The sequence below is a fragment of the Leptinotarsa decemlineata genome, unplaced genomic scaffold (assembly GCF_025532065.1).
Source record: "Leptinotarsa decemlineata unplaced genomic scaffold, Ldec_3_MD MMD2_tig00026336_RagTag_RagTag, whole genome shotgun sequence".
NCBI lineage: Eukaryota > Metazoa > Arthropoda > Insecta > Coleoptera > Chrysomelidae > Leptinotarsa > Leptinotarsa decemlineata.
The window spans coordinates 13,094,988-13,106,702 of NW_027412692.1; the positions used below are offsets into that span (position 1 = coordinate 13,094,988).

At 36.9% G+C, this 11,715-nt stretch overlaps 1 protein-coding gene across 1 annotated transcript in view; it reads right to left on the bottom strand.

The window, feature by feature from the left end:
• LOC111511757 (succinate dehydrogenase [ubiquinone] flavoprotein subunit, mitochondrial) overlaps positions 1-11,715 on the bottom strand; it is a 45,807-nt gene that overhangs the window by 26,221 nt on the left and 7,871 nt on the right. Inside the window, exons 8-9 of the mRNA XM_023167786.2 lie at positions 9,068-9,250; positions 8,328-8,519 (exon numbers count right to left, since the gene is read on the bottom strand). Of these exons, the coding sequence (XP_023023554.2) occupies positions 8,328-8,519; positions 9,068-9,250 (375 nt within the window). The remainder of the gene's footprint in view (positions 1-8,327; positions 8,520-9,067; positions 9,251-11,715) is intronic.

The window sequence follows — 11,715 nt, forward strand, 5'->3', positions numbered from 1 at the left end:
AGTAAAACAAAAACACTAATGAGATTTATGTAATTGTGATTTTCCACCGACATTCTTTGTGTACTTCATCTTGGAAAACGTTTTCTCACGCAAGTAAGTAGTACCAAAAACAGAAAACAACCCAGGAGTAAATTTATGCAAATTATAAAATTGTTCCAGTGGAAGACTCTTATAAAATTCCAACAAAGATGAATTTTCATATTTGTTCTTAAGCATATCACCGTAAATCAATCATTTCCATTTAGACTTCCGGAGCCAGGGTTTCAATGTCAGAATCAAGAGGATTTTGAAAAAGCTTAATTTCAGTCTCTGTAGTGTGGCTGAATATTTCACATGTTTCAAAATGTGTGAAACATTTTTTACGTAATTGCGATTGAAATAGTATTATTTTCTGCCTGAAGGATTTGATATTGGTGTATAAATCAGGGACAAGCTGATTTTCTCCTTGCAATCTCAAATTCAGTTCGTTCATATGATTTGTTAAATCGACATAGAAGGCTAACTTCCACATCCATTCACTATTTTCGAAATCGACAAAAGGGCGCTGCTTCTCATTTAAACAAATTTCGATCTCTGCTCGAAGTTCAAAAAAGCGCTTAAGGACTTTTTTCCGCAACTAAGCCAGCGTACGGAGTATGATATGGTAAATCATTTTCTCCAATCTGTTGAATAAACTCGCGGAATTGTCAGTGATTCAGCTTAGTGGATCTGATGAAGTTAACAACTGATATGACTGGTTTTAGAACTTCAGACATATCCAAACATTTTCCGCACAAGGACTGTTGATGAATGATACAAAAATCAACACCTGAGTAGTATCTGACATATCCGTTGACACATCCAATGCTAGAGAAAACCACTCATGATGTCCATTTTTGTCAGACAGTTGAGATGATATATTTTCTGCGATGTCTTGCACCCTCCGAGCCACGGTGTTTGCTGACAAACTGACACTTTTAAATAAATTTACCTTTTCGGGGCATATTTCTTCGGCTACTGCAATCAAGCATTCTTTTATCATTTCTCCATCGGTGAATGGTTTGCCACGTTTTCCGATTTCAAGAGCCACACGAAAGCTGGCGCGAGTTGCAGACTCTTGTTCAGTATTCGCTTTGGTAAACAAAGATTGCTGCGATTTGAGTCCGCGTTTCAAAGGTTCAAATTTTTCTTCCGCAAACTTTCTGTATACTTGGAGTAACTTTGAAGATGTTTCGATTCATAGTGTCGTTTAATGTTATAGTCTTTGAGAACAGCTATGGTTTCATTACAAATTAAACATAGCGCCTTATTACTGGACTCAATCACAAAATACTGAAAGTTACATTTTTCTTGAAACGTTCTGCATTTACTGTTGATTTTTCGCTTCTTTTCCATACTAACAAATCAATTTGACAATAAGTCAAATCAAAATACTTTTATTGACGGGTGTTACTTCATTTCACAACAGACAGTTTCGCTTCCTTCGGCTTTAATACGCAGACTAACTCGCAGTGGGAAGCCATCTTGATTTCAGTCGGGATTGGAGTCCAGCTCCCCTACCCTTTCGTCTGGTTGTTGGTCTCGAGAAGGTTCTTGTCTGATGGTATGACGGCATGAAGTCATCAGACATCAACTAACTCGCACGACGAAATCCATCTTGATTTTGATCAGGTTGAAAATCTCTTCCCGTACCCTTTCAACTGTCTTTCGCCATGGGGGCGAGTGGTTCAAATCTCAGAGTGTTGTTTTGGTAACGACATAGAGGTCAATGACATCTATGCCGCTCTGGCCTTGTGTACCCCTTCCTGACTGGGGTATTGATGAACAAACTGTTCATTTTAACAGACGTCGTGGGGCCTTCACTCAACTGAGCGACGGGGCCTTCTGAATCGAGTGGGGTCGTCTATAGTGTAATCTACAGCTTCCCTAACTAATGGGTTATCATGAGTTTCCGCTGACTCGAAAACTCTCTGATTCCTCAACTGAATGGAATTAACTCGCAGTTGCGCCGCTATCCTTTTTATATGCAATTATTACTGCCATCTCGAGGTGATCGGAATAAACTAGCTAGAACCAGAACTTTCTCGAACCAACGCGGTAATTCCAAATATTTAATTACGCCTAATGTAACCTAGCGGGTAGCTGAAAAAGATAGTACATAGTACCACTACTCGCCACTAGATGTCGTTAAGTGTCACAATACACAATAATAATTGAAATGCAAGAAAAGCGTAAGTTTGCTTAGGTCACGCACTTTGCGACTATTCTGGTCTAGAAATATAGTTAAGGGCAGAAATTGGCCCTTGGAACAAACTGAAAAAATCATTATGGCCCGAAGGCTTCAAAGTTTGGAGACCCCTGCTCTAGATGAAAGTTTATTATGGCGACAACGTATTGAAGTAGCTCTTTACCGATGGCTCTTAAATCAACCGATTGTGGAGGATCGGAAAAGTACTCATCATTTATTTTTGTATTTTCATCTAATCATTTTCCAGCAGCTCGACTGCATTAGCTTTCCTGAATATATACAGTGTGTAAAAGCCAAATAGCAAAAAGTCATTATTTCGGTTACGGTACCTACATATTTTAACAAAATCCCGAAACATGTCAAATTTAAATTATAATTTGACATACTTCAACAGAAAAATGCTACCTCTATCTTCAACCTCATCGAAAAACAGGTACAACCCCCAATTTTTTAAATGGGAAGTATAGGCTTGTGATATATCGTTCGATAGATTTCTTCATTTTCTATTCAAAAATATTGTCCCTTTCAAGTTTATTGCAACAATAAAAAAAACTGAAATCTTGCGGTTACCGAAATTCGATAAAATACTCAAGACTTATTGCAATATACTCAAAACTCATTTCATGTTGAGGTATTGATAATAAGAAAGTAAGCAATAACTATAGCAATGTTGTTTAAAAAACGATAAATAATTTCCGTGGCAACGTTAGTTTGAAACGCCTTGTCAACTTGTTTTGTATGTTACAACATTAGTTGTCAGTATTTTAGTTTAAGTTTAAAGTGCGTTAACTTCAAGTCAGACAAATGGTTAGATTAACGGAAATTCAAAAAATAACAGTGTTACAAATGATTGGTTACGGAGATAAAACCCGAACACAACAGGAAGTAGCTCGCCTATTTCATGAGAAATTTCCTAATTCACCACCCATTTCTCAAGGAACAATAAGCAAAATAGAGAAGCAGTTTCATGAGCTTGGTCATGTGGGGCAGATAAAAAAAGTAGTTGCCAATGCAATGAGTGATGAACTCAAATCAGATGTGATGCTTGAGTTTGAGGAACACCCACAACATCGAGTAGACATCCACTACATTCAATGTTAGCCATACATCGATAGTAATTATATTGAAAGAAAATAAAATGCATCCTATAAAATGATACCTACTCAGGAGCTCATGGAAGACGATTTTGATAGAAGAACTTATTTTTGTGAGCAAATGATGAACATGTTGGATAACAATACCATCCAATTAGAAGACGTTATGTTTTCTGATAAGTGTACTTCGTCTCTTAACGGTCATACTAATCGACAAAATTGCAGCTACTGGTCAACGGAAAATCCTCACTGGATGAAAGAAGAACACATGCAATACCCTCAAAAGGTTAATGTTTGGGCAGGGATTGTAGGAAACCATAGCATTGGTCCCTTTTCCATTGAGGGCAACTTGAATGGCGATGATTTTTTGGCACTACTTCAAAATGATGTCATTCCAAGTTTAGCAAATTTATATCTTGATCCAGGAAACCCTAAAGTTCCAGTGAATACGATATGGTTTCAGCAGGATGGAGCACCACCACTTTACCAAGGTAATGTCCGGCAATACCTCGATACAACATTTTCCAATCGGTGGATAGGAAGGCGAGGATCGATTGAATGGCCAGCGCGATCACCTGATTTTTCATCATTAGGTTCATTTTTATGGGGATATGTGAAGAGCAATGTGCACAAAACCAAACCTTCAAATTTGAATGACTTGAAAGACGAATAACGCTTGCGATTAGGTCGGTCACGCCTGATATGTTAAATAACGTTAGAAGACAGTTTTATTTGAGATCAGGATGTTGCCAAGACGTTCGCGGTGAACATTTTGAACATCTACTTCGTTTATATCCATAGTTCGTTTTTGTATTCTATATTTTATTACATTTTGCATTACATTTTAGTTTAGAGTGTATTTTATCGAATTCATCCACCACATCCACCACATTGGGAATAGTCCTCTCAGTAGGAGGATTATAGCGATCGTTTAATGGGCCAAGCGCACGGTACATTGTCGGAACAGAACACCCATTTCCATAAAACGATTTCATTAAATGCACGTTCTGTGGAATGTTACATCCGTCCATGGTATTTTGTCGAAACAAACTGAATGAATGGCAACTAATTTAACAGATGTAGCTTCAAGATGACCGTTATCAATCGTGAAAGTTCGGAAGTTCCTCGGATTTAGGTTATGGTAATTTTGTGAATGAATAAAAATTTCTGGTGACTGTTGCATTTTAGATATTTAAGGAAACTTAAAGGTGAGTTTTTAAAAACTTAATAATAACATTCAATACAGAACTTGGCGTAGTTTATGGAAATGGTTTTGGTTTTTAAAGAAAACGTCACAGTTTTTGCACAAACATTCCCCTTTCAAAAATCTAATTTGCTCGTAATATGGGGTACCTATCAACTCCTAATTTGGGGTACCCCATATCAGGGGACTGTGTACTTTTCCGTATAAAACTAAAGTATTTTCTATCAGGTGCCTAAAAAACGAAAAGTATGGAACAAGGAACAAATGATTTCAGCAATTTTAGCTGTTCGGCAAGGCAAAATGAGCCACAAGAAGAGTGCGCAGACCCACGGTTTACCTCAAACGATCTTAGAAAAGTACGTAAAGATGAAGGGAGCGCCTGAAGACATTGTGAATTCTTCGCTAGGACGATAGAGATCACAAACTGGCTTAGGCTTAACCCTGGACGTGTTGTATCAGGCTATCAGGTGACAGAACTTTTTGGGAAAGCCTATATAAGAGCGGCCACCATAGATACAGCTATAAACGGGTTTAGAAAAACTCCTGATAGAAACGCATTCAAAGGATATGATTTTGTGGCAGGAATGCAAGGAACAATTAATGAAGAAAGAGTAGAAACAGAAACAATAGATGAAGAAAAAGTAGAGGAAGACACAGTAGAGGAAGAACAATTAGATAACAACGAGCCAAAGGAAAACATCCCTGAAAGACAAGTTACCCCACCAAGACAGCAAACCGCTGAGAGACAGGTTACCCCTGAGAAACAGATAACCCCAGCCTGTTCCAACTGCTCCAAAAGTTATTATTAAAAAAAAACAGTACAAAATGTGGAAAAGCTGCCGTTGTAACTAGCACTCCATACAAAGAGGAATTAGTGGCCAGCATAGAAAAAAGAAATTTACCTTAAGGATTCAAAACAAAGTTATCAGAAAAAAATCAATCATACCCAAGAGAAAAAGAAACAGTCAGTTGCTATAGAAAAAGCAAACAAACGCAAGTTGGTATCCTGAGTTCTTCTTCAGATTCGTCCCCTGAACCCGAGTATCAAGATTCAGATGACCAACAGGTAGAAACATTTGAAGAAGATACTATTTGTATTATTTGCGAACATACGTACTCCGAAGATGTTAGAGGCGGAGAGTGGGTAATGTGTCAAAGCTGCTTCAAATGGACTCATGTTGGATAATCTTAAAACCAACACCATTCTTTTTACAATTCAGGAAACTGATTGTAGTGTATTGGTTAGGTCTGAGATTAAAAGTATTGAACAGGTAAACTATAAAAAATTTTTAGGAGTTTTTATTGATTCCCAACTCAATTGGAATCATCATGTTGGTTTCATACTGAAGAAATTAGCGACACACTGTTTCGTTATATGGAATCTGCGTAATTTTGTGTCTATTGAAATTCTTAAAAGTTACTATTATGCATATGTTTACTCTGCCCTCAATTACTGTATTATTTATTTTGGCAACTGCAATAGAATCAGTGACTTATTAATTTTCCAGAAAAAGATTATTAGAACAATTTGTTTCAAAAAACCACTCGATTCCTGTAAACCAATAATTGCAAAGTTGAATATATTAATTGTTACTTGCATGTATATTTTTAATTGCGTAAAATCTACGTTAAATCAAATTGTTCCAAGTTTCAGAACAGAGATGATACATGTCTTCTTTCGGGCTTCACCGTGAGAAAAAACTGTAACATTTCAATTCCTAGTCATAAGTTAGCCAAGGTGACTAATGGACCTCATATGTCAATAAAACTGTACAATAAGCTCCCAATATCCATTAAAAAAATAACTAGTGTAAAGCTCTTTAAACAAAAAGTTCGGAAACTATTATGTGAAAAGGTTATTTTATTCGCTTGATGAATTTTTTCAGTCTGATTTGGAATTTTAAATTTTAATTTTTGTATCCCTTTTATGGTCTAAATGTTATATGATATGTCTTATAATTATGTTGTTTTATGATTGTGACCTCATTGTAATTGTACTGAGTTATGTGACTTTTTCCATGCCTTCCCTAGGTCTACGGAAATAAAGATTTTTTGATTTTGATTTTTGAATGTGCTAATTGTGAAATCCGTATATTTGTGACTTTTGCATTTCTAAATAATTTGTTAGGTATATGTTCTTTCTAGATGAGAATTTTCATAAGGGACGAAACTTTTCATTAGATATACTTTTTGCATTTCCATAAATGAATATTTCTCAAAAAAAAAACAAAATAATTTTATTTATTTTCAAATTTTACATATCAAATTAGGTACCCCATATTGCGAACATAGTGTACCCCATATTAGGATATCATATGCCTCTAATATGGAGTAGTACACTTTTTTTTAAATTCTGCATATTTTCATCTGCTTTTCTTGAAAACATTGTTTCTTCTTATTAAATGCTTGATAGTATACCCAAAAAAACATGAAATATGGAAATAATGCTTAAAACTACCTCCGTTTTTTTATTATGGTGTTTTGAAAAAAACTACCCCTTATTAGGAGACTTTCCTCTAACGTGCTTTTATAATTGAATATTATTCATGTGTAAGTTAGTAACATTGATGACATCTGTATCTATCTGTATTTGTAGGATAGGGAAGGTAAGTGCAAGCCCACAGAACTTAGGCCACATGTGACCCATTGTACATCCTCCCGAGGAGTTGTCCTCTTAGGTCATCGTCCATTTTGTCCTTTTCAGGAAGGTGGACAGGTCACTGGGGGACATCTCCTTTATGTTGACAGGTGTAGACCAAGACTCGCCGAACACACACTCTCTTATTGACGATAACTCCGGGCACTCCCACAGGACATGTCTGACAGTCTCATCTTCCTGTTCACACATCCTGCATAGAGGTGTGTCCACTAGCCCCATATTATGTATGTGTTTCATTAGCTGACAGTTGCCAGTCACAAATCCTACTGTAAGGCGTAGATTTTTCCTGGTCATCGCCAGATATTTCTTCGGCGCCAGCTTCCCAGGGTCGCCCAAGGTGAACCTGGCAAGATTACATCCTTTGATTCCATCCCATCTCTTTAGGGATTGAGCATGGGTGTGACGTTGGCTAGTTCTGCAATTATCGAAGTCATCAGGCTGTAGTTGCCACTGGGTCCTAAAATTCTTAGTCCAGCCGCTTCCTTGGCTAAAGAGTCGGCAATGCTATTACCTTTACTCCTGTCGTGCTCTTTAACCCACCTCAGGATAATGTTATTATCTACCGAGGCTTTGGCTAAATCTTGGTGGCACTCTAGTACTAGCCCTGAGGTAACACGTTGTCTGTTCAAGGCTAATTGGGCTTGTCTGCTTTTAGTGCAGATTGTTATGTTTTTGCCAGAAATTCCTTTCCTGGTTATTTCTTTTGTGGCCATTGAGATACCAGCCAGTTCTGTTTGGACCACGCTGGTATTTTTTCCCATTCCCCACTTAATCCTTAGGCTTAGTGATCTGGAGTACATTCCACATCCTGAGCCTTCGTTGGTTTTTGAGCCGTCTGTATATAGATAGATGACATCTCCCCCCACCATCTATATCATCTATGGAAAGAGAACTCAATCCTCGAATACCTATCGAAGATAAACCAGGCTCCACAAAGCGGTCAGTTGCAAAGCCAACTAGTTGCCTTGCAGTGCAAGCTGGATCCCGTATTTGTTCCATAGATGCAACGCATTTTGTGATTCAGCTCAGCATCACTGATGAAACCTATGACAAATCAAAACAGCGCTGTTGTTGAATCATAAAAGCGTTAGGTTTCCAAACAATGTGTAATCAAGAGAATGTAAACTTTGCTTACGACTCAACTTTGATGTTATTAAATTCCAGGTACAGGTCCGAGACAAGTCTGCATCCCTCCTCGAGGATTTCCTGATTTCGAAAAACTCCAGCATGCTTCTGCATTGTTTTCTGTAATTTCAACCGTAACTCGCCGACTGTATACTTTCCATCGGCGTGTCTCAATCTGTCCAGATGGTCCAAAGAAATCTGACCCAAACTCTGCAAGAGGAATAAACGAATAATACTGGAGTTTTTTCCCAACACCAAACCGTTATTTTCAACACCTCGACACGTGTTTCGATCACCAAGTGATCATCTTCAAAGAGGAAGATTAAAACTGTTTTTTAATCTGCAGTTTTAATCTTCTTAATCAGTTATTTCCAACACCTCGACACGTGTTTCGATCACCAAGTGATCATCTTCAAAGAGGAAGATTAAAACTGTTTTTTAATCTGCAGTTTTAATCTTTTTAATCAGTTATTCCAACACCTCGACACGTGTTTCGATCACCAAGTGATCATCTTCAAAGAGGAAGATTAAAACTGTTTTTTAATCTGCAGTTTTAATCTTCCTCTTTGAAGATGATCACTTGGTGATCGAAACACGTGTCGAGGTGTTGAAAATAACGGTTTGGTATTGGGAAAGAACTCCAGTAATATTCATTACTACACCAAAGGTTCCAAACAGTGCATCATAAGGAATGAACGAGTAAAACAACTAAATATAATGAAGTATTTCAGATGATTGGGCCGGTTTCCAATAATCACCTCATCAACAATAATTTCTTCTCCGGGACTACTATACTGAGTGATGGCGTCAGCCACGGCTTTTCCAAAAACTACAATTTCCAGCAGGGAATTTGCTCCCAATCGATTGGCTCCGTGCACCGAAACACAAGCTGCTTCACCGCAAGCGTAGAGACCTTGAATCACCTGATCCTTACCAGGAGCCTTCAAGAGAAATATGGTGAAGATTCAGTAAAATCTTTATAAACACGAGTGCAGAAAAATATACTATATTGGTGTAATTTGTACTCAGGTCTTCAGTAAACACTTGAAAGTAATTCTTCTCGAGATGTGAATAAATAAATATACAGGCTGATTCACGGTGGATGGCACATTAGACGTTTCTGGTGAACCAGACAACGGATCACTTTGAAAATTTAATGAAGGGCATATTCGGACATTCTCTAGCCAACTAAAATATTTTCGACAATGCGGTGTTGCCGCTTCTATTAGAAAGCAGTAGCAACTTTGATTTTTCAAATAGAACACTCTGTATATAATATTATTTTTGGAATCTCCAACAATTGCCCGACAACTTTTCTTGATATTTCCCTATACCTATCTGTTACCGTTTTCGAAATAAAAATTAATTTCAATTTTTTTCTTCGAAAATCATGACTTCTAAAAATGCCGATATCTTTTAGTTAAGAAGTACTATGATATCGAAATTTGGTTTGGAGTTAGGTGATACTTGGACACTTCCGACACGTCAGCCTAATCTCCGTTATTTCAATATAGGGTGGTAAAAAAATACAGTTTTTTCGTTTGCTTGAAAAAGTTGCTGAAATTTGATTATTTTAAATGGAACACCCTATATATTATTGAAAATTCGGAAAGCTGCTGAAATTTGCTTTCTTTCTATGTATATCATACCTATATCTAACTAGTCAAGTTTCGGACTTATGAACATTTATTTGTGAAAATGTCCCTTCAGAATGGTATTTCCATTCGGTATTTGGTAAGCAGGCCATGATTACTATTTGACAGTAGCGTTGTGACATTCTCCTAATAATATCGACATTATCGTCACTTCAGAAGTTGCAAATACCTTCAAAACGATGGAACAAAACTATTCAAACGAAGTTCTTATGAATTTGTTTATTATTTTTGGACAGTGTGACAAAATTATTAGCAGAACATGTATTAGAAAGTTCAATGAAATGTATCCGAATCTACCGCCAATGAACCTCAAGAAATTTATACGAATTCAGAACAATTCCAATATGTTTGGATGAACTTTAAAAAAGCACCAAGAAACTTGAACTTGGAAATATTGATATGAATAATTATAAAAAAGTAAAACAATCATGTGGAATATTTCAAAATATGTTCGAATCGCTGGCCGTTCACTTCCAAGCACTTTAAAATGCGGGTGTTGACTGCTTTCGTGGTGGCAGATCTGATTTCATTGGGATCCAAATCTTCAAATGTTTGGGCAATCCTTTCTAACAATTCATCTCTCGAACGCACGGGTATTTTGTAAACTTTTTCTTTAAACATTCCTCACAAATAAAAATCTAATGGATTAAGATCGGGTGATCTCGCTGGCCAATTCCATGGTCCCAAGCGCCTCATCCACCGATCGTCAAATAGTCTACCCAGTTCTGCGCTCACTTCTCTTGTGCAATGTGCAGGAGCCCCGTCTAGTTGGTACCAACAGTTTCGATAATCTTCGAGTGGCAGATTATCCACGAAACTGTCTACAGTATTCTCCAAAATATTCAGGTAGCTTCTGGATGTTAATGACTCCTCGTATATCACGTACCTCAATTTGTTGTCCATCAACATGCAGAAGACATTAAAACTAAATTTTCCTTGAAATCCGGCTTCTTTTATGACGTGAGGATTTTCACTGGACCAATAATGACGATTTTTTCTATTGAAAATCCCTTCTCTCGAAAATTTCGATTCATCAGTCCAAATAATTTTATTTAAAAAAAGTGGATCTTCTTGAATGCGTGTCAACAACATTTCACAAAATTCTACTCTCTGTTGAGGATCTTGAGGCTTCATTGCTTGAATTTTGGTGAATTTATAATCATGCATTTTATGTCTTCCCAAGATTCTTTGAACCGATGAATATTTTATACCCAAATTTTCTTCAGCACTTCTTATCGATGACTCGGGATATGCGTGAAAATATGCTAAGACATCAATCTGGTTGTCTTCGAAAGTTACGGGTCGAGGCAAGTTTCTTGGTGCTTTTAAAGTTGATCCAAATGCATTGAAATTGTTCTGAATTCGTATAAATTTCTTGAGGTTCTTTGGCGGTAAATTCGGATACATTTCATTGAACTTTCTACATGTTCTGCTGATAATTTTGTCACACTGTCCAAAAATAATAAACAAATGCATAAGAACTTCGTTTGAATAGTTTTGTTCCATCGTTTTGAAGGTATTTGCAACTTCTGAAGTGACGAAAATGTCGATATTATTAGGAGAATGTCACAACGCTACTGTCAAATAGTAATCATGGCCTGCTTACCAAATACCGAATGGAAATACCATTCTGAAGGGACATTTTCACAAATAAATGTTCATAAGTCCGAAACTTGACTAGTTAGGTATAGGTATGATATACATAGAAAGAAAGCAAATTTCAGCAGCTTTCCGAATTTTCAACAATATAC